This window comes from Chiroxiphia lanceolata, chromosome 4, assembly GCF_009829145.1.
Source record: "Chiroxiphia lanceolata isolate bChiLan1 chromosome 4, bChiLan1.pri, whole genome shotgun sequence".
In the NCBI taxonomy this organism is placed as follows: Eukaryota; Metazoa; Chordata; class Aves; order Passeriformes; family Pipridae; genus Chiroxiphia; species Chiroxiphia lanceolata.
In genome coordinates, this window is record NC_045640.1 from 235,229 (window position 1) to 256,961 (window position 21,733).

Sequence of the window (21,733 nt, forward strand, 5' to 3'; positions counted from 1 at the left end):
TGGACCCTCCTGCAGCCGCCCCGGGGTGACAGGGAGGTGGGTGAACAGCCCTGAGGTGGCTCCGGGGACACTGAGGTGGCACAGGGGGCACCGGAGCGGCACCTGGAAACAACGCCTACTACTCTCTGTTGCTAGTGAGGCGTGGGTTTCAGTTCCTCATTAGCATAAGAGGGGAGTGGGCGTGGTTTTCGGATCTTCATTAGAATGAGGTGAGAGTGGGCGTGGTTTCAGTTCATAGCGTGATGCGCAGTGGGCGTGGTCTCGCCGTCGCACGTGCTCGGCACTTCATTCGGTCGAGCAAGACAAGTACCCCAAAATCAAGTGTCCTATTTGTCCCGCTCCCTACCCTTGTGCAGCTCCTCCCTTGTCACACAACGCACCGCAGGAAAACTTTGGGGTGAAAAGTAGCTGTTTGGGTCCCTCCTGGGCAGGCACAGAACTGAAACCTTGTTCCTTTTGCGGCTGGGGCGGAGGCAGCGCCCGCGGAGTTTTCAGTGACAGGTTTCACCACCGAGTGTTGATTAGAGGAAATACCGCAACTGTCGTTAACCCTTTCCAGCGGGGTGGCTCACGGGACACCGGGGTGGCACAGGGGGCACACAGCTCACCCTCCTGCCCGCTCCAGCCACTCTCCCGTCTGTCCCGGTGTCCCGGCAGCTCCCGGGCCAGAGGGGCCCGTGCCGTGCCCTACTGCCGGCTGGGCAAAGGTCCTGCTCCGACCTCTGTCCCCGGCCCCACCCGCGCCCGGCCATGGAGCTGCCGGGGGCCCTGAGCCCCCCGTGGTGGCTCCTGCTGCTCCTGCCCTCGGGGCTGCTGCTCTGGGCCAGGCGCAGACCCCCCTGGGACCCCCGCAAGTGTCCCACCGACCTGACGGGCAAGACGGTGATTGTCACCGGAGCCAACAGCGGTGAGCGGGGACGGGACATGTGTGTGGGTGACACGGAGCTGTGGGGTGTCCTGTGGAGAACATGGGTGTCCCTTCTCCAGCCCTGGAGCCCAGCCCCTGCCTCGGGGCTGCAAACGGCTGTGGGAGCAGTCGGTGGCTGGTCCCTGGGAACCCACAATGGGATCCCCATGCCCCGTGCCCATGGCACCTCATGCCGGGTGGGCACTCCCCGTGCCCCCTGCCCACTCTCGGTGTCCAGACTCTGTCCCGGCTGTGTTAATGACCGACAGCCAAGGTCACCACACTGCCGGCCACCACGGCCACCCCGTCACACCAGGGAGGGGGGCACTGCTCCCACCTGTGTCCCACTGCTGAGCACGGGGTCGGGCTGGCACAGCCGGGGACACTGGGACCCCCAGGTTGGGATTGGGGTGTCCCCGCGTGCCCAGGGACAGGGTGGCCCCACATGTGCTCGGCTCCATTCCCGCCCCGGTGCCCGTGGCTTCCCGCTGTGCCAGAGCACTGACACAGAGCTGTGTGGGCACTGGGCTGTGGGGGGGTTTGGGGCCCGCAGCAGGGGCTGCCCGGACCCTGGGGACAGCAGGTGATCCCCGGGGACCCCTCGCCGTGGGGACCTGGTGGGGATCAGCCCGGCCCGCTCCGTGTGCCGCAGGCATCGGCAAGTGCGTGGCCATGGACCTGGCGCGCCGGAACGCCCGCACCATCCTGGCGTGCCGGAGCCGGGAGCGGGGCCAGGCGGCGGTGGAGGAGATCCGGGCGGCCACCGGGAACCCGGCGGTGGTGCTGCGACTGCTGGACACGGGCTCGCTGGCCTCGGTGCGCGCCTTCACCCGCGCCGTGCTGCAGGAGGAGCCGCGGCTCGACGTGCTGGTCAACAACGCCGGTGTCACCGGTACGGCCTCGCGGCCCCGGGGGTCCAGCGCCCCGCCCCTTTTGTGCTGCCCACACAGTGCCCACCCCCCTTTTCCAGGGCTGCCCTTCACCATCACTTCCGAGCGGCTGGAGCAAACCTTCACCATTAACTACCTGGGCCCGTTCCTGCTCACCAACCTGCTGCTGGGTGTGTGGGGGACTGGGGGGCTCCGGGGTGCCCTCCCCTCTCACACCATTCCTGCTCCCCCCCTGCTGCTGGGTGAGCACAGGGGTGTGGGGGATCCCGGGACCCCTCCCCGCTCACCCCTGCTCCTCACAGACCTGCTGAAGGCCTCGGCGCCCTCGCGGGTGGTCAATGTCTCGTCGTTCCGGCACAGCGTGGGCACGGCTGACAGCAGGTTCCTCACGGGGCAGCGGCACCCGGGTGGGTACGACGCTGCCTACAGCAGCACCAAGCTGATGAATCTGCTCTTCACCGTGGAGCTGGCGCGGCGTCTGCGCGGCACAGGTGGGTGCCAGGCTCGGCCGTGCCGTGGGGCACCCGGGCACACCCAAGGGCCACCCCCATCCCAACCCCTCTGTGCTCTTGTGCCATGGCCCAGGGGCTGCTGATGGCGCTGGGGGGTCTCACCCCAGTCGGAGACTCCCCAGAACACGTGTGGGCAGCAGAACCCTGGCCAGGGTGGCCCTGGTGCCAGGCATGGCGGGGGCCCTGCTCCGAGGCCGGGCTGGGGGTTCTCCCACCGTTCCCTGTGGTGCCCTGGCGTGGCACTGATGCTGTGGCCTGGCAGGGGTGACGGCCAACGCGCTGAGCCCCGGCGTGGTGAGCACCAGCATCATGCGCCACTTCAGCTGGGCCGTGCGGGCGCTCTTCGTGCTCCTGCGCCCCTTCATGAAGGTGAGCGGGGCCGAGTCCTGCCCGGCCCGGGGCAGAGGGCGGGCAGGGGCTGCAGGACCCCCCTGACCCCCGTCCCCCGCAGTCGGCCGAGCAGGGCGCTGCCAGCACCATCTTCTGCGCCGTGTCGGAGGAGGCCGAGGGCATCAGTGGGAAGTACTTCGACAGCTCGTGCCGGCTGGCGCTGCCCTCGGCGCCCGCCCGCGACGCCGCGCTGGCACGGAAGCTCTGGGAGGCGTCGGAGCAGCTGACGGGGCTCACGGAGGGACCCCGGGGCTGAGCCCTCGGGACGTGGCCACACAGGGAGACCCTCAGGGTGGGGAGGGAGACAGGATCACCCCTCTGGTTGCCGTGTCCCCCCCGTGCCACCCAAGGGATGACACAGCACCAGCCAGGTGGGACTGTGACCCTTTATTAAAGCCCCCAGTGCCGTCACTCCCAGGTGATGTCCAGGTCCAGGCGCTGCCTCCGCACAAACTGCAGGAACCCGTCGTAGTCGCGCCGGTGGATGTCGGGGCAGCGGGACAGGTCCAGGCGCCGCAGGGGCCCCTCGGAGCCCAGCAGGTGCCACACGGTGTGGGGGGACACTTGGCTCCCAGCCAGCGAGAGCTCCTGCAGCTCCCCCAGCTCCGGCTCCAGCACCGAGTCCAGCGGGAAGGGCAGGGCGAGCAGGCGCAGGCTCTGCAGCCGCGGGGCCTGGCTCAGCACCGAGGCCAGCGTGGAGCCCAGCACCGGCACGTGGGCGGCCGGCACGGGCCCGGCCAGGGCCAGCGAGAAGCTCTGGAGCTGGGGCAGCCCCTGGGGCAGCAGGTCGGTGGCCCAGCGGGGCGGCAGGGCGGGGGGCTCGGCAGGGGCGTGGGGGTCCAGAGGAACGTGCAGCTCGGTGCTGAAGCTCTGCAGGCCGGGGCAGCTGGCGAGCAGGGCGGGCAGCGACAGCGGGTCTGGGCAGCTGAAGCCGTGCAGGGTCAGGGCGTGCAGGCGGGCGCCCAGGGCCTCTGCCAGCGGCAGCACCTCTGCCAGCGCCCGGCCACGCTGCCCGGCACAGCCCAGCGTCAGCCGGGACAGGCGCTCCCAGCCCGGCAGCTCCCGCAGCCCCGCGGGGCCGGGCCCGTCCCCCAGCCACACGCTGAGCTCCTCGGCCCGGGGACACACGGCGTGGACGGTGCCCAGGGCGTCCTCCTCCAGCTCCTCGAGCTGCCGCAGGGGCAGGGTGAGCGGGGGCCCCCCCGGCGCCGCCCCCCGGCCCCGCGCCAGCTCCCGCAGCGCCGGGAAGCCCTCGGGGTCGGCGGTGCCGTCCAGCTGCCCCGCGCGGAGCAGGCGCAGCGCGTCCGGCACGGCCCCGTGCGCCAGCACGTCCAGGTGCGGCAGGGCCAGCAGCAGGAAGGCCACGGCGGCCACCGCGTCCCCGTCGGGCTCCAGGTCGCGGGCCAGCAGCACGCGCAGCGCGGGGCAGCCGGGGGTCCGTGCCACGGGGTCGTAGCCCAGGTGCCGCAGGGCGCGCGGGGTCACCTTCCTGCAGCCGGACACGTCGAGCTCCCGCAGGAGGCGGCAGCAGGAGCCCACGGCCGACAGCACCTGCACGTTGGCCTGCGTGTGTGCCAGCCCCAGGCGGCTCAGCCGGGGCAGCCCCTCGGCCACGTCCACCAGCACGGCCGGGGAGAGCCGCCCGCAGCCCCCCAGGTCCAGGGAGCTCAGGCCCTGCAGTCACACGGGGAGACCCTCAGCGGGGCGGGCAGGGGGCACTGATCCCCTGTACCCACCCGTGGTGGGTGGGCACCCCCTGCCCCACAGAGGGTGGGCACCCCAAGATGCCAAGCAAGGTCTGGGACCCCCACCCACTGCCCCTTTCCCATGGACCCTGGCACCCCCAGCCCCACTTCCCCGGCCCCATGGTGGGTGGGCATCTCCAGTGTCACAGAGGATGGGCCCCACTCTCCCAATCCCATGGAGCACAGCACCCCCAGCCCCATGGAAGGTGGGCTTCCCCAGCTCCATGGACCATGGCACCCCCAGCCCCATGGAAGGTGGGCTTCCCCAGCTCCATGGACCATTGCACCCCCAGCCCCACAGAAGGTGGGCTTCCCCAGCTCCATCAACCATTGCACCCCAGCCCCTCTCCCCCATCCCCGCAGAGAGTGGCACCCTGAGCCCGAAGGCCCGTGGCAGCCCCCCAGGGAAGCTGTGCCCCCGCTGCCCCGTGCCCACCTGGCAGCGCAGGACGATGAGGTGCCCCAGGGCGTTGTTGGCCAGGGCGGGGCAGTGCCGCAGGCTGAGCTGGCGCAGGTGAGGCAGCAGCAGCAGGTGCAGCGCCGCGCGCGACAGGCGCCGGCTCGTCCCCAGCAGCCGCAGCAGCTCCTGCACCAGCCCGCAGGCTGGGGGCACGGCTCAGTGGGGCACCCACCCACCAGGGCAGTGGGGGCCAGCAGGGCTTGGGACCCCCACTCACCCCACACAAGGGTCAGCGGTGCCCGGCACCTCCACCCGCCCCGCACGGTGGTCTCAGGGCCCTGGCACGGCCACCCGCCCACCTGAGGGTCAGCGATACCCCTCCACCCATCTGGGGGTCCCAGGGCCCTGGCACCACCTCCTGCCCAGCATGGGGGGCTCAGGGACCCTGGCACACCCCCTCCCCTCCCCTGGGGGTCCCAGGGCTCACCCAGGTCGTTGAAGGGGCCCACGAGGAAGCGGAACTCGTACTCGTCCAGGTAGTTGTCACTGTAGTCCTTGGCCCAGAAGCTCTGCATGTGCTGGGCCAGGCTCTGCAGGCACAGTGAGGCCAGCGTGGGCACTGCCCGCCGACGGGGCATCCCTGGGGTGGCACAGGGATGGGGACAGTCAGGGATCAGCCCCCACGGCCGCCGCTGTGGGGACAGGGACACTCAGGGACGGGACGCGGCCCCGCCGCCCGGCACGGCCCGACCTCATTTTGGGGTCCCTCTCTCCCAGCCGGGGCAGAGCCGGCCCCGCCCGGCCCGGCCGTGCCCTCGGCCCCGCCCGGTGCCCGTTTTGGTTTCGGTTTCACTCTGTTCCCGGCTTTATCCCGGGCGGAATCCCACCGCGATCCAGGGATGAACCAGCGCGGCTCAACCTCCGAAACCCCCCCTGGACCCCCCCCGGGACCCCCCAAACCTCACCCGCAGCTCCCGGCGGGCAGCGGCGGCTCCGGGAGCGGGCCAGGAGTTATCCCGGGGTTAGCTGGGTCCGGGGACTCCCGGGGGGTGGCACCGGCCCGTGTCCCTGGAATTCAGCAAGGAACGAGGGGGTGAATCCCGAGGGGACATTAAAGCCTCGGCCCGACACCGAATTCCAGCTCCTGGATGTGTAAACCTGGGAGACATCCCGGAGCTCCCAGTGGGGTGGGGAAGGGTCACCGGGGTGGAAACTGGAGAGGGGGAACACCAGCCCTGCTGCCGGGGGGGCCGGGGACATGGGAACATGGAGACCGGGAAAGGACCCTCCGGGACTGGGAAAAGACCCTCTGAAACCCGGAAAAGACCCTCTGGGAGAGGGAAAAGACTCCCAGGGACAGGGAAAAGACTCCCAGGGACAGGGAAAAGACCCTCCGGGAGAGGGAAAAGACCCTCCTGGACTAGGACGAGATCATTGGAGACTTGGAAAAACTCCCGGGGACTGGGAAAAGACCCTCCAGGGCCAGGAAGAGACCCTCAAGACACTGGGAAAAGCCCCTCTGGGACCGGGATAAGACCCCCACGGGAGCGGGAAAAGCCCCTCCGGGGAGCAGCGCCAGGCACCGGCCGGTGGGAAGGGGCGGCGGGCACGGCAGGACCTCGGGAGCACGGGGGTAGGGGAAGGAGGTGCCCCCCGGTGCCGGGCACGGTGACACCGTCACTGTCACCGTCACCGTCATCGCCACAGCCCCGGGCACGGCCCCCGGGGGGAAAACTGCGGGACAGGGGCGGGAAAGGGGCGGCGGCGCCGGGATCCGGGCGCGGGGAGCGGCGGGACTCGGGACGGCACCGCAGCGCTGGGATCCGGAGCGGGTCGGGATCGCAGCGCTGGGATCCGGAGCGGGTCGGGATCGCAGCCCTGGGACACGGGGCGGCCGCGAGGGGGATCGGGGGCGGCGGGGGCACGGGGCCAGACCCCTCCCGGTGCCGGGATCAGCGGGGAAGGTCCGAGGCAGGGGGATCTCTCCCCCACACCGGCCGCTTTGGGGACCCCTCCTTGGGGACCCTCACTCAAGAGACCCCTCCTTTGAGACCCTTCCTTGGGGATACCCCCTTAGGGACTCCTCCTCAGAGACCCCTCCCCAGGGACCCCTTCCTTGGGGAACCCCCCTTTGGGACCCCTCCTTTGGGGACCCTTCCTTGGGGATATCCCCTTAGGGACTCCTCCTCAGAGAACAGCACCCCCCCCAGGGACCCCCTCCTTGGGGAACTCCCCCTTTGGGGATACTTCCTTGTGATGCCCCCCTTCGAGACCCCACCCCAGGGACCCTTCCTTGGGGAACCCCCTTTTGGGATCCCCTAATTGGAGACCCCCTCTTTTGGGACCCCTCTTTTAGGACACCCCCTTAAGGACTCCCCCTCAGAGACCCCACCCCAGGGACCCTTCCTTGGGGAACCCCCTTTGGGACCCCTCCTTTGGGGACCCTTCCTTGAGAAACCCCCTTTTGGGATCCCCTAATTGGAGACCGCCTTCTTTGAGACCCCTCTTTTAGGACAGCCCCTCAGAGACCCCTCCCCAGGGACCTCTTTTGGGGATGCCCCCCCTTCAGCGACCCCCCTCTTTGGGGACTCCCCCCTTTGGGACCCCTCCTTTGGGGACCCTTCCTTGGGGAACCCCCTTTTGGGATCCCCTAATTGCAGACCCCCTCTTTTAGGACACCCCCTTAAGGACTCCCCCTCAGAGACCCCTCCCCAGGGACTCTCCTCAGGGACCTCTTTTGGGGATGCCCCCCCTTCAGCGACCCCCCTCCTTGGGGCCCCCCCCCTTTGGGACCCCTCCTTTGGGGACCCTTCCTTGGGGAACCCCCTTTTGGGGGTTCTTTTAGGACACCCCCTTAAGGACTCCCCCTCAGAGACCCCTCCCCAGGGACTCTCCTCAGCGAGCACTTTTGGGGACCCCTCCCCTTCAGCGACCCCCCTCCTTGGGGACCCCCCCACTTTGGGACTCCTCCCCTTCAGCGACCCCCCTCCTTGGGGACCCCCCCCCTTTGGGACCCCTCCTTTGGGGACCCTTCCTTGGGGAATCCCCTTTTGGGGGTTCTTTTAGGACACCCCCTTAAGGACTCCCCCTCAGAGACCCCTCCCCAGGGACTCTCCTCAGCGAGCACTTTTGGGGACCCCCCCCTTCAGCGACCCCCCTCCTTGGGGACTCCCCGCCTTTAGCGACCCCCCCCTTCCCTTTGGGACCCCCTTGGGGGTCTCCTCCCCCCCCCCCCCTCCCGCGCTGGAATCAACACCAAGACCACACCACCAGGCCCAAGACCGAGCCCACCCCGCCCTGAGTGTAAACAACCCGTCTCCACGGCAACACCTCCCGGGACCACCCCTCCCCTCGCTACCACTGGCACCCACCAGCACCCACCGGCGGCTCCTCTCCCCGTCTTATCCCTTCTCTTCCCGTCTTATCCGTTCTCTTCCCGTCCCGTCCCGACTGGTCCCATCCCCTTTTTTTCCTTCCTCTTCCTCCTCCTCCTCCTCCCCTCTCTGCCAGGTCCCGCCATGACTACACTTCCCAGGCGTCACTGCGCGCTTTGCGCCTGCGCACAACGCGAAGGACCCCTTTTGCCCTTACTGACCCCCTCCGGGCTGCCCCGCGCCGTGCCTGACGCCCAGCGCGGCCGTACGGCCGCGCTGGGCGTCAGGCACGACGCGGGGCAGCCCGAGGGGGGGCCTTGTGGTCGGGCGTGGTCGGCGGTACCGGGAGCGGCCGGGCCGGAGGTACCGGGGGGGGGGGACATGAGGAGGGGAGGATTATGGGGGGACAAAGGGGGAGATTTGGGGCGCGGGGGGACACGGGGAGGTGTGGCGGGGGTGGCGGGGAGCGGAGCGGCCCCGGTTATGGGGGTGCGGGGGGTTGGTGTAAGGAGGGGGGGGGTGGGGGGCGTGTAAAGGGGGATTTTAGAGGGGGGGTCCAGGGGGTGTTTGGGGGTGTGGGGGGGTGTATAGGGGGTCTGTGGGGGTGTTTGAGGTCTGGGGGAGGGGTCTGGGGGCGATTATGGGGGTGTAGAGGCGTCTATGGCGGGCGTGGGGGGGTCTAAAGGGGGTTTTGGGGGGGTTCTGGGGGTGTTTGGGGTGTGTGGGAGGGGTCTTTGGGGGTTTTTGGGGTGTGTGGGACTGTCCATGGTGTGTGGGAGGGGTCTAGGGGTGATTGTGGGGATGTAGAGGGGTCTGTGGGGGCGATTATGGGGGAGTAGATGCGTCTATGGGGGGGTTAAGGGGGCGTGGGGGTGTCTGAAGGGGGTTTTGGGGGGGTCTGGGGGTGTTTGGGGTGTGTGGGAGGGGTTTTTGGGGTCTGTGGGGGTGTCTGAAGTCTGGGGGAGGGGTCTGGGGGCGATTATGGAGGTGTAGAGGCGTCTATGGGGAGCGTGGGGGCATCTAAAGGGGGTTTTGGGGGGGTCTGGGGGTGTTTGGGAGGGGTCTTTGGGGGTGTTTGGGGTGTGTGGGGCTGTCCATGGTGTGTGGGAGGGGTGTGGGGGTGATTGTGGGGATGTAGAGGGGTCTGTGGGGGCGACTATGGGGGGGTAGAGGCATCTATGGGGGACTTAAGGGGGCATGGGGGCGTCTGAAGGGAGTTTTGGGGGGGTCTGGGGGTGTTTGGGGTGTGGGGGAGGGGTTTTTGGGGTCTGTGGGGGTGTCTGAAGTCTGGGGGAGGGGTCTGGGGGCGATTATGGAGGAGTAGAGGCGTCTATGGGGGGCGTGGGGGCGTCTAAAGGGGGTTTTGGGGGGGTCTGGGGGTGTTTGGGAGGGGTCTTTGGGGGTGTTTGGGGTGTGTGGGGCTGTCCATGGTGTGTGGGAGGGGTGTGGGGGTGATTGTGGGGATGTAGAGGGGTCTGTGGGGGCGACTATGGGGGGGTAGAGGCATCTATGGGGGACTTAAGGGGGCATGGGGGCGTCTGAAGGGAGTTTTGGGGGGGTCTGGGGGTGTTTGGGGTGTGGGGGAGGGGTTTTTGGGGTCTGTGGGGGTGTCTGAAGTCTGGGGGAGGGGTCTGGGGGCGATTATGGAGGAGTAGAGGCGTCTATGGGGGGCGTGGGGGCGTCTAAAGGGGGTTTTGGGGGGGTTCTGGGGGTGTTTGGGGTGTGTGGGAGGGGTTTTTGGGGTGTGTGGGGCTGTCCATGGTGTGTGGGAGGGGTCTGGGGGTGATTGTGGGGATGTAGAGAGGTGTATGGGGGCGTCTGGGGGGATGTGGGGACATCTAAAGGGGGTTTTGGGGGGGTCTGGGGGTGTTTGGGAGGGGTCTTTGGGGGTTTTTGGGGTCTGTGGGGCTGTCCATGGTGTGTGGGAGGGGTCTGGGGGTGATTGTGGGGATGCAGAGGGGTGTATGGGGGCGTCTTGGGGGGATGTGGGGACGTCTAAAGGGGGTTTTTGGGAGGGTCTGGGGGTGTTTGGGGTGTGTGGGAGGGGTCTGGGGGCGATTATAGGGGTGTACAGTGTTCTAAGGGGGTGTGGGGGCACATAAAGAGGGGGTTTGGGGGGGTCTGGGGTGTTTACAGTATGTGGGAGGGCTCTGTGAAGGTGACTATGGGAGTGTAGAGGGGTCTGGGGGTGACTATGGGGGTGTAGAGGGGTCTATGGGGGTCTGGGGGTGACTATGGGGGTGTAGAGGGGTCTATGGGGGTCTAGGGGTGACTATGGGGGTGTAGAGGGGTCTATGGGGGTCTGGGGGTGACTATGGGGGTGTAGAGGGGTCTATGGGGGTCTGGGGGTGACTATGGGGGTGTAGAGGGGTCTATGGGGGCATCTGGAGGGAGTGTGGGGGTGTGTAAAGGGGCGTTTGGGGGTCTGTGTGAGGGATTTGGGGGGTCTGGGGGTGTTTGAGGTGTGTGTGCAGAGTCTGTGGGGTCTAAAGGGGAGATGGGGGTCTGTGTTTGGGTCTCAGGGGGCATATGGGGGTGTTTGGGGTTCTGTGTAAGGGGTTTATGGGGCATTTGGGGGGGGCTGAGGGGGTATGTGGGTGTGTTTGGGGGTCTGTATGAGGCGATAATGGGGATTTTGAGGGGGTCTATGGGGACCTACAGGCATGTGTGGGAGGCAGAGGAGTGTTTGGGGGTCTTGTGGGGGTCTTTGTGGGGGATCTGTGGTGGTGATGGGGGTAAAAAGATGTAGGAGGGAGTCTTTGGGGTCTGTGTGAGGGGGGTCTGTGTGAGGGGGGTCTGTGTGAGGGGGGTCTGTGTGAGGGGGTCTGTGGGGTCTGTGTGAGATGGGTTTTGGGGGTCTGTACCGCAGCAGGGCTCAGTCCAGGGTCTGTTACCCCCTGTGGGGTCCCCCCAATGCCCCCCCATTCCCCAGGGACCCCTAAAGATCCCCATTCCCTGGGCCCCCCGAGGTTCCCCCTCAGGGCCCCCCTTTTCCCAGGCGCTGCCTGTGGCTGCAGATCCCGGGGCTGTTCCCACTGCAATTCCCCTTTTCCCAGTGGTGCCAGGACCCTCCGCTCCCTGTGGGATGTTGGGGGCTCCTGGGGGGGCTCAGGGGGAGGAGTTTGGGGTGAAGGAAACCCCCCCAGTCCCTCGGGATTGCAGTGTGGGAGTGGGAAGGTTTGATGTGGAGCCGAGGTGGGAATGAGTCAGTAATTAGCGCCCGGGCTAATTGGGGGAGCTCATTAGGGCTGGCAGGGACAGAGCGGGGTTGGCACGGCCGGGAATTCCCAGTCCTGCATCCAGAGGGGGCCCAGCACCTTCCAGCAGGGAATTCTGACTGCTGGGAATTCTGTCAGCCCTGGTTAGTACAACTCGTGAATAATTAATTAATGGGATCAATTCTCTGTTAATTAATTACTAATTGGGGGGAGCTCGTTAGGGCTGGCAGGGCTGGATATCCCCAGTCCTGGATGCAGGGAAGGCAGAGCCCTTTCCAGCCGGGAATTCTGCCTGCTGGGAATTCCGTCGGAGCACGGCCCACCCCTGTTAGCACAGTGTGTGAATAAACAATGGGATGGATTAGCTGTTAATTAATTCCCTTAATTAAATTAACAGACCCCGGTTAATTAAGGGGGTCCAGGCCGTACCTGTGTGGGCTCCGAGGGGTCCCGGGGGCTCTGCTGGTGCCATCCATCCCTCGCTCCGGGGGCTCCTGGAATTCCGGGATCCGGACTGGTTGGGTGGGGACGGACCTTCCCGCGCCATTCCCGGGCCGTGGGGTCCTGGCAGGCCCCAGTTCCACGCAGCATTTTCAGGTTTCCATGTCTGTCACCCAAAGTTCCGGGTGCGCTCGTGTCCATCGGGAATTCCCGGGGCTGTCCCAGGGCACCTTCCCGGGGCTGCCAGGGGCTCCAGGCCGGGTGTTTGAGCACCTGCCCAGGTGACCTTGGAGCCATTCCTTCAGTCCTTCCTCCCTCTGCTCCCAAAGGAGCCGGGCGGTGGCTGTCACCTCCCTCAGGGCTGCGGGATTAAACCCGGGGATCGGATTCCTTTGGTGTGTCTGAGGGGGAAAACGGGGAATTTTAATGGATTTCAGCCTGAGCAGCTGTTGGGGCTGCCCAGGAGGTCACGTGTGACTGATGATCCAGAGCCCCAAATTCCACCCCCATGCGGCAGAGGAAAATTTTGGGGGGGTTTTGCACCCGTTCCTGAGCTTTCCAGTCTGCCCTGTTTGCTGGAAAAATGCCTGAGGAATGGAAAACAGCAGGGCAGGACGTGGGGGGTGGGGATGGCAGGGGTGCAGGAGCTTGGGGGGCAGTGCCCCCCGGCTGGATTGGCCCCTCAGCTCTGCAGCCAGCTATTCCAGGGATTGGGGTGCTCCAGGGATTGGGGTGCTCCAGGGATTGCAGTGTTCCGTGGATTGGGGTGTTGCATGAACTGGGGTGTTGCATGAATTGGGGTGTTCCAGGGATTGGGATGTTGATGGAATGGGGTTTATGGATTATGGAATCCCTGGGTATTCTCCCCCCCCCCGCCCTCCTTTACCTGCCCTCTGAGGGAGGAGGACGGCCAGGAATTCCGTAAGGAATGAGGGAGACAAGTTGAGGGCTGGGAATTGCTCGGAGCAGGATCCCGGGGGGTTTGTGAGGGAGGAAATCCGGGAGCTGCTGCTCCCGCAGCCGAGCAAAGTCCCGCAGGGAGCGGGCAGTTCTGCCGTTCCCCTTCCCCGAGCGGTGGAGCGGAGCAGGGACGCGGTTAAATTGGCTTTCCTGGGAATGATCCCACCTGGAATTGGCCGGGAATGCCGGGGGGGTTGGATGGGGATGAGCTGGAATCACTGACCTCCCGCCGCGTCCTTGGCGTGTCCGGGCGTTGCTGTGGCTGCGGAGCATCGATCCCATCCCGGATCCCTCTGGAGCTGGGATTGCGCCGGAGGGACCCGCGGGGGCTGCGGTGCCGCGGAGATCCGGGAGGGCGCAGAATCCAGCGGCTCAGCCGGGTCCTAGTGCCGGGATCAGCCCCACCTGGAGCGGGGGGGGGCTCAGCCTGGAGAGAAGGAGGCTCAGGGGGGACCTTCTGGCTCTGCAACCCCCTGACAGGAGGGGGGAGCCGGGGGGGGTCGGGCTCTGCTCCCGGGGAACAAGGGAACGGCCTCAGGCTGTGCCAGGGGAGGTTTAGTTGGATATTGAGAAAATTCCTTCCTGGAAAGGGCTGTGCAGCCCTGGCACAGGGGTGGAAACACAATCCCTGGGGGGATTTAACAGCCCTGTGGATGTGGCACTTGGGGACATGGTCAGGGCAGTGCTGGGCAGTGAGTGGACCTGGGGGTCTCAGAGGGATTTTTCACCCTAAGCTGTTCCATAATTCCATGGAAATCGGGGTGTGATCCCTGCAGGGAGTGCAGTGCTGGCCTTGGTGACATCCTGTCCCCCCCTCAGGTTGTTCCCAAGTGACCTGGCTGAGGAACTTCATTTTAGGTGCTGGATGTCCCTAATTTGGGGGGGCTGGTGAAGCCCCTGCATCCCTGAGCTCTGTGGCAGGAGAGGGAGGGGGGACAAGGGATGGAGGGACAGGACAGGGGGAATGGCTTCCCACTGCCAGAGGGTTAGATGGAATATTGGGAAGGAATTGCTGGCTGTGAGGGTGGGGAGGCCCTGGCCCAGGTTGGGCAGAGAAGCTGTGGCTGCCCCTGGATCCCTGGGAGTGTCCCAGGCCAGGTTGGACGGGGCTTGGAGCAGCCTGGGACAGTGGAAGGTGTCCCTGCCCGTGGCAGGGGTGGCACTGGATGGGCTTTAATGTCCCTTCCCACCCAAACCATTCCATGACTCCTTTATTCTGTGATTCCCCTCCTCAGGCAGAGCAGAGCCCAGGCTGACTTTTGGGGTCCCTGAGGGGTGTGCAGGGCTTAGAGAGGAATTAAAAGTCTCAAACTCATCAGAATTGATTATTGACACAACAACAACGAAACCCCAAGTGCTGGTTTAGAATTTCTCTCCTGAACTGAGTTTTCTGGCAAACTCATCTGATCCCAACCCCAAAGTCCCTTTTGTGAAGGGATTTCGTGGGGGACTGGGTGTATAAAATATGTATAAATGCAATAAGGTTGAGCTTTTTCTTGTGCTGGACGAATAGTGGGAGATTCTGAAGGGTTTTAACCTCCTGTTCCATGTGCTCCCTGAGCTGGGGGTGTTCCAGCTGGGTTTATCCCAGATCCCAGGGAAAAGCCTGGAGCATCGGGTGGGGTGTTTTTGGGGCTTTTTCATCTGTGATGAGGAGTTTCAGGGAGAGTTTGGGCACAAGAAAATCCATGTGGGTCCTGCAGGGCAATGGCTGGAGCGGTGTGTGGGGAGATCCGTGTGCTGGGAAGCGGAGTGGGGGTGGGATGGGTGGCACTGGGGATCCCTGGAGGTCTGTGACACCTCCTGCTTCCTCCCAGGGTCGCCCCAAGCCCGGCCAGTTGTGACCCCCGTGTGTGGAGGATGCTCCAGGCTGCTCCAGAGACTCTCTGAGTGGCAGTGGGATCACCCAGCAGCACTTGGGGTACGTGGCATTCCTGATAAATCCCCAAATTCCTGGGAAGGGGCTGGGCTGGGGTCCTGCTCCCTGTGACAGTCCTGTCCCCACCATGCCCACCCTGCTCAGAACAGCAGTGCAGTTATTGCCCAGGATTAATCACAAAGTGGGTGTGTTTCCATGGAAAATGGGACACTGGAGTTTCTGGGAGCCTCAGGAAGGTTTGTTCACCCTGGGGATTTCTGTGGCTGGAGCAGCTGCTCATCCTGACGTGGCTCTGCCTGACTTTGGGGAACAAATGGAATTGTTTTCCTCTGCACAGAGCAGGTTTGGGCCCAAATCCACAGGCTGTGCCGAGGCTGGAGCAGCCAAAGCCTCTTGGTGGTTGGGGTGTGCCTGGAATGCTCTGGAGCATCTCACAGTGCTTTAATAACTCCCCAAACTTCCCCTGTCCCCGTGATTCCAGCACTAATAAAGCTCCTGTCCCACCCTAACTTCTTGTCCTGGGCTCAGGATGCTTGTGGGTCCCTTCCAGCTCAGGGCATTCCATGATTCCTTCCCCCAGGGGTTCCTGTCCATGCACAGGGCAGGCAGTAAATAAACCAGGAGATGGGGAGTGGTGCTTGTGGCTTTGTTATGTTGGGAAATGGGATGGTGCCAATGGGATATCCATCAAAACCAGGGATTTAATGTCACTTCCATGACTTACTTCCAAAGTCTCTTCGTTTGTTTTTTGTGTTTGTACCCAATTTAGTGTGGCTTTAGGAATTCCCAGTGCACAGGGAATGTTGGGACATGTGTGGCCTTGTGGTGCAAGGCTGTGGGGACCCCCCAGTGCTGCAGCTGAGCACCCTCTGAGGGGTCTCCAAGGTTTTAATTCCAATTTAGCTCCAAGTGACCTAAAACTGGGGCTCTCCCCCCTTTTTGGCAGCATCTGTCCAGGCTGAGAGGCTCCACATAGCCATGGAATCCCTGTCCTTTGGGGCCACCAGGGCCTGGATTGGAACAGAAAATGGGTTTGGGTTTTCACAATGATGGAGTCGCCGTCCCTGGAGGGGTTTGGGTTGGATATTGGGAAAATTCCCCCTGGAAAGGGCTGTGCAGCCCTGGCACAGCTGCCCAGGGCAGGGGGGAGTCCCCATCCCTGGGGGGATTTAACACCCTGTGGATGTGGCACTTGGGGACACGGTCAGGGGTGACCTTGGCAGAGCAGATGGACTTTGAGGGTCTCAGAGTGATTCTCCAGCCTAAGGATTCCATGATTCTGTGATTCCATGGCTGTTTTCAGCACAGGTTGCCCAGAGAAGCTGTGGCTGCCCCATCCCTGCAAGTGTCCAAGGCCAGGTTGGACAGGGCTTGGAGCTGCCTGGGACAGTGGGAGGCAGGGAGTGGCACTGGGTGGTCATTGAGGTCCCTTCCAACCCAAACCGTCCCATGATCCTATGAAATTGTGTTTCTGTGGGAAAAATTGTCTCATGTTTCAGGTTTAAGGTGGAAAACTCTGACTGGGGAGGAGGGAGAAGGAGCTGTGTGGTATCTGTTTATTTTTGAACAAAGAACTGCTCTTCTACTCCACCTGGGAGCAAGGCCTGGCTGGTATTTCCTGGTATTCCCCTTGGTTTGGGTCTGTCCTGCTGTGCCCAGGGCTCTGTGGGAAGGGCAGTGGTGAGTTCCCATCCTTTGGAGGGTGGTATCCCAGGCCCCCCCCCTCCTGGAGCTGCCAGAGCACTCCCCCTTCCTCCCTGTCTGAATTCCTCACGAAATTCTGTGTCTCTTTCCATGTTTTCCTTGCACTTGGAGGGAGGTTTCTTTAATTTGAGTTCCCTCTTGGCATTCCAGCCCCTCCTTGGAACACAACTGCCGTGGGGTGAGCACCCTCCAAATGTTTGTGCACCAGGGCTGTGTCCCAGTCCAGGCTGCTCCCTGGATCTGGGACTGGCTGCAGGGGACAGGAACAGCAGAAATCCTTTAGGGTTTAGAAATTAGGAAGAAATTCCTCTCTGTGAGGGTGGGGAGGCCCTGGCACAGGTTGCCCAGAGAAGCTGTGGCTGCCCCTGGATCCCTGGAAGTGTCCAAGGCCAGGTTGGAGCAACCTGGGCTGGTGGGAGGTGTCCCTGCCCATGGCAGGGGGTGGAGTGGGATGGGCTCTGAGGTCCTTTCCCACCCAAACCATTCCAGGATTCTATAAACAGGTGACAGAGGTGATATTCCCTCCCAGATTCCCAGGGAAGCACTGGCAGCTTCCGATGCCGGAGGAGGTTCTTCCCTCTGGGGATAAAATCACTCAGATTTTCTAAAAGGGAAGAATTTTGCTTTAATACTTACCATGGAATCACGGAACAGTTTGGTTGGGAAGAGACCTTAAATCCCAATGATTCCACCCCTGCCATGGGCAGGGACACCTTCCACTAGCCCAGGTTACTCCAAGCCCCATCCACCCTGGCCTTGGACACTTCCAGGGGTGGGGAAGATACTGGAGAGACCCTGTGGATCCTGAGTGGAGCAGGGAGCCCCAGCATGTGCTGGGCCTGGGAGAGGCATGAGGGGGAGTCTGAGGGCAGGGGTGGTGTTTGTTTTGGGGTCTCTCTGTCCCACAGCCGTTGGGTTTGGGTGCCACGGGACCAGGACCCCCCCTGCTCCCAGTGCCCATCTGTGCTGGGTGTTCAGCTGCTTTGGGTGTGTTCCACTGTCTGGACAGTGCAGGCTTTGGCACTGAATGTCCTGGTTGTCCCTGGAGCTGAGGGGAAAGGGAAGGAGCTCGTTCTCTTTGTAGCTTTTTGGAGACTTTTGGGTGGATTCTGTGTGTGGGACGTTTCCCTTAAACCAGCGTGGAGAGGGGGAGCAGCTGGAGCTCCGGTGACCAGCAGGGCTCTGGGGTGGCTCTGCTTGAGGTCTTGGTGGCTCCAGTGAGAAATCCCCATTTTCCAGCAGGGTTTGGTGTTGTTTATCCCAGTTGTGTGTTGTTAAAGCTCATTCCCTTCAATGCCATTGCTGTGTCCTCGATGGCCACCAGCTTCATCCTGGCCTTCCTCTCTCTGTCTGTGCAATGCTTGGTGCCATGGCTGCTTTTCTGGGGCACATCCATGGTTTCCTCACTGTTCTCCTGGCTCCTGAAGCCCCGTTCCAGCTCAGGTGCTGGTGTTGGGTCACTCGTCCAGCCTGGAGGAGGCTGAGGGGACGCTCCCAAGGGGCAGCTCTGACCTGTGCTCTCTGTGAGCAGGGACAGGATCCAAGGGAGCGGCTGGAGCTGTGCCAGGGCAGGGTCAGGTTGGATCTCAGGGGAAGGTTCTTCCCCCAGAGGCTGGTTGGGCACTGCCCAGGCTCCCCAGGACAGTGGGCACAGCCCCAAGGCTGCCAGAGCTCAGGGAGGGTTTGGACACCGCTCTGAGGGACAGGGTGGGATTGTTGGGATGTCCTGGGCAGGACCAGGAGCTGGACTGGATGGTCCTTGTGGGTCCTTTCCAGCTCAGGATGTTCCATGGCTCTGTGGTTTGGGGGTGGTTCCGTGTGTCAGGGTCCCGGGGGGACACGCTGGGCACGGGATCCTGGGATGGGGGTGTCAGTCCTGGTGGCTCCCGAAGCCCCGTTAGCCTGATCAGCGCCGGGGACGTTAATTTGGGATCTGTCAGCTCAGCCAGGAACAGGACAATTAGTGATTGTTAACAACGCCCCTAATTAACCCCTTGGGCTCCGCTCACCTGTACCTGGGGGGAGGTTGGCACAGACCCTGCTCCGGGGGGCTGTTTTTCCTCAAATTCCACCATGGAGGGAAGAGCAGGACATGGCTGGGGGGGACAAGCCTTGGCTGTGTGCGGGGGCACAGCTTGGCTGTGTGCGGGGGCACAGCTTGGCTGTGTGCGGGGGCACACCTTGGCTGTGTGGGGGCACACCTTGGCTGTGTGGGGGCACACCTTGGCTGTGTGGGGGCACACCTTGGCTGTGGGGGCACACCTGGGCTGTGTGTGGGCACACCTTGGCTGTGTGGGGGCACACCTTGGCTGTGGGGGCACAGCTTGGCTGTATGGGGGCACACCTTGGCTGTGTGTGGGGGCACACCTTGGCTGTGGGGGCACAGCTTGGCTGTGTGGGGGCACACCTTGGCTGTGGGGGCACAGCTTGGCTGTATGGGGGCACACCTTGGCTGTGTGTGGGGGCACACCTTGGCTGTGGGGGCACACCTTGGCTGTGTGGGGGCACACCTTGGCTGTGGGGGCACAGCTTGGCTGTGTGGGGGCACACCTGGGCTGTGTGGGCACACCTTGGCTGTGTGGGCACACCTGGGCTGTGTGGGGGCACACCTTGGCTGTTGTGGGGGCACACCTGGGCTGTGTGGGGGCACACCTTGGCTGTTGTGGGGGCACACCTTGGCTGTTGTGGGGGCACACCTGGGCTGTGTGGGGGCACACCTGGGCTGTGTGGGGGCACACCTTGGCTGTGTGGGGGCACACCTGGGCTGTGTGGGGGCACACCTGGGCTGTGTGGGGGCACACCTTGGCTGTGTGGGGGCACACCTTGGCTGTTGTGGGGGCACACCTTGGCTGTTGTGGGGGCACACCTGGGCTGTGTGTGGGCACACCTGGGCTGTGTGGGGGCACACCTTGGCTGTTGTGGGGGCACACCTGGGCTGTTGTGCGGGCACACCTTGGCTGTGTGGGCACACCTTGGCTGTGCGGGCACACCTGGGCTGTGTGGGGGCACACCTTGGCTGTGTGGGCACACCTTGGCTGTGTGCAGGCACACCACCGCGGTGACGGCCGGGGGGTCCCTGTCGGGGGGAATGCGGGGGGTCCCTGCCCGGTGCCCGCAGCGGGAGGAGGCTTGGAATGGCGTGGGAGCCGTGGCCGTGCCCTGGCCGAGCCCGCTCCTGCTCCTGCTCCTGCTCCTGCTCCTGCTCCTGCTCCTGCTCCTGCGGGGAGCGTTAGGACCCAGCGAGCCGCCGGCGCGGTGACAAGTCTGGAGCAGCACTGGCGCAGAGTGGCTCCATCGGCAGCGCTGGAATTCTCTGTATCCCTCCCTCGGAGCATCCTCGCCCAGAAAAGGGCTTTTCCCCCTCTGTGCCGCCCGGCGGAGCCCCGGGAGGGGAGGGACGCGCGCGGGGATGCTGGGATCGGCCGGGACGCTGGGAAGCGCCGCTGGATGAGCTGAGAGCGTTGGCTGGGGTTCGGGAATCTCGGCGGCAGCATGGCCCAGGGCAGGAGGCACGCGTCCGGCCGGGTAAGGGGGGCTCCCCGGCTCCTGTCGCGACCGATCGCGGTGCCGTGGCAGCGAAAATCCCTGGATTTGTGCTGAGGTCTCGATTGTGCTCCCTGCGCTCCCGCATCCCTGGAATGTGGCACCTCCCTCGCCGACAATGATGCTGGGGGGGGTGGATGCTCCGGGCTGCACCAGGGCCGTGTCCTTTGGCCGGAGTTACCTGCCCGTGCCGGGAATTAACCCCGGCTAATTCCCCCGGTTAATTACCCCCGCTAATCCCCCCGGCATCGCGGCACAGCCTTCCTGGGGCTCGGGCACAGCCTTCCCGGGGCCGCTCGGCACAAAGATCCCGGGTGTTTTCCTCCCTGCGGCGGGTGTTCCCTCCCTCCGGGCCGCTTTTCCAGGCTGCACGGGAGCGACGCCGGAGCTTCCGCGGGCCTGGCGAGCGCTTCCAGGTTTTTCCGTATTGCAGCTGCCCCCGGGCTGTGCGGTGCCAGCGGGCCCCCGGCCCCCCCGGCCCGGCCTTTCCCGGGAGTTTGTGTCCCTCCGGCCGCGGTGACATTGTGTCCCAGCCCCGCTGGGCACCGCGGCTGGGCCCCTCTGTGCCAACTTGGCAGAGGGACTCCAGGCTGGAGCCGGGGAGGGCAGACCCTTCCCACCGCTCCCTGGGACCCCAGACCCGCCGTGGGCACCGTGCCCTGACACGGGATGTGCCAGGCCTGGAGCCGGGGGGATCTGAGCTGTGGCTGAAGGGATTTGGCTGCCGAGGGAGCAGCTGCCACTTGGGAAAGGCTCCAGGCTGGGAAGTTGCTTTGCCCACCCTGGGAGGGGCTGTGGGGGCAGGTGGGGGGCTTGAGCTGCCTGCCCCCCAAACCTCCCTGTGTTCCATGGGGGGGATGAAGGGGTGGAATTCCAGCCTGAGTCCTGGCAGCTCCGTGGTGACACCGCGGTGGCTGTCGGTGTGTTTGGGGGTTTGGGGGCTCCCAGGGGTGGGGGCACAGGGAGGGAGCTGGGCACTGGCTCCAAGGGCCCATGGAGACATGGCTTGGCCTGCGGGAGCAATGGCAGCACTGGGGGATCCTGGGGGTGCCAGGGGGATCCTGGGGGTGCCAGGGGGATCCTGGGGATGCCGGGGCATCCTGGGGATGCCGGGGGGTCCTGGGGATGCCGGGGGGTCCTGGGGGTGCTGGGGGATCCTGGGGGTGCCAGGGGGTCCCAAGGCAACGTGGCACACTGCAGGCAGGGCACTGTGAGCAGGTTATCCGTGCTTAGCTCACATGAGTTTTGGAATGGGCACTGCAGGCACTGAGGCTGTGCCAGCCCTTCCTGGGGCTGAGGCCACTGGCTGCCCTGGCCGTGTGCCTGAAGGGTTTTGGGGACACTGTGCCTAATGTCACAGTGTCCAGAGACACCCACAACCTCCCCATTTGGCTTCGTGCTCCCCAGCTGGAGTCCAGTGCCACCATGGTGCTGGGAACCCCATCCTGGTGCTGCCATGGGGTGCTGGGGCCACTCTCAATCCCGGGGTGATCCCTCCTTCCCATGGGATGGTGTGGCAGTGCCACGTGCCATCGACTCGCTGCTGACCAGCCTTAAACCCACAACTGTTTCCAAGTCTTTCCCTGTTCCAGCCCTGCTGGGTCACCCCTGGAATTTGGATCTCGTCAGAGGTGGCTGCTGGGCTCAGGATTCTCCTGAAACTTGTGATCTGAGCTCTGAGTGACAGTTTGAGGCTCAGTTAGTCTCACCTGCCAGCTGAGCCTGGCTGCTGCAGGAATGCACTGAGTATTCCCGGGGTGATCTGCTGGG

General features: G+C 64.6%; 3 protein-coding genes across 13 annotated transcripts in view; 2 read left to right on the top strand and 1 right to left on the bottom strand.

The window, feature by feature from the left end:
• The first annotated feature begins 683 nt into the window (after positions 1-683).
• LOC116785981 (retinol dehydrogenase 12-like) lies at positions 684-3,116 on the top strand. The gene is made up of 6 exons (XM_032686229.1): positions 684-907; positions 1,560-1,799; positions 1,878-1,967; positions 2,100-2,288; positions 2,572-2,678; positions 2,761-3,116. The coding sequence occupies exons 1-6, from the start codon at positions 751-753 to the stop codon at positions 2,953-2,955; spliced, it is 978 nt and encodes a 325-aa protein (XP_032542120.1). The 5' UTR covers positions 684-750; the 3' UTR covers positions 2,956-3,116.
• LOC116785977 lies at positions 3,067-13,217 on the bottom strand. 5 transcript variants are annotated; one of them, XM_032686220.1, is made up of 7 exons: positions 13,061-13,217; positions 11,866-12,278; positions 8,226-8,347; positions 5,810-5,912; positions 5,332-5,484; positions 4,881-5,047; positions 3,067-4,373 (listed from the first exon to the last, which is right to left on the bottom strand). In XM_032686220.1, the coding sequence occupies exons 5-7, from the start codon at positions 5,480-5,482 to the stop codon at positions 3,108-3,110; spliced, it is 1,584 nt and encodes a 527-aa protein (XP_032542111.1). In that variant the 5' UTR covers positions 5,483-5,484; positions 5,810-5,912; positions 8,226-8,347; positions 11,866-12,278; positions 13,061-13,217; the 3' UTR covers positions 3,067-3,107. The 5 variants fall into 5 exon arrangements, with proteins under 5 accessions (XP_032542111.1, XP_032542114.1, XP_032542115.1 ...); XM_032686223.1 differs by lacking the exon at positions 13,061-13,217 and adding an exon at positions 12,764-13,019 and having other exon boundaries at positions 11,866-12,238; XM_032686224.1 differs by lacking the exon at positions 8,226-8,347.
• Positions 8,528-21,733, top strand: part of DCTN1 (dynactin subunit 1) — a 56,927-nt gene continuing 43,721 nt past the window's right edge. For 5 of the 7 annotated variants that reach the window (XM_032686206.1, XM_032686207.1, XM_032686213.1 and 2 more), the window contains exon 1: positions 19,710-19,945. In XM_032686206.1, the coding sequence (XP_032542097.1) occupies positions 19,913-19,945 (33 nt within the window). In that variant the 5' untranslated portion in view covers positions 19,710-19,912. Of the gene's footprint in view, positions 8,582-14,715; positions 14,759-19,709; positions 19,946-21,733 lie in introns of those variants that run through there. The other 2 variants (XM_032686210.1, XM_032686212.1) reach the window with 2 other exon arrangements.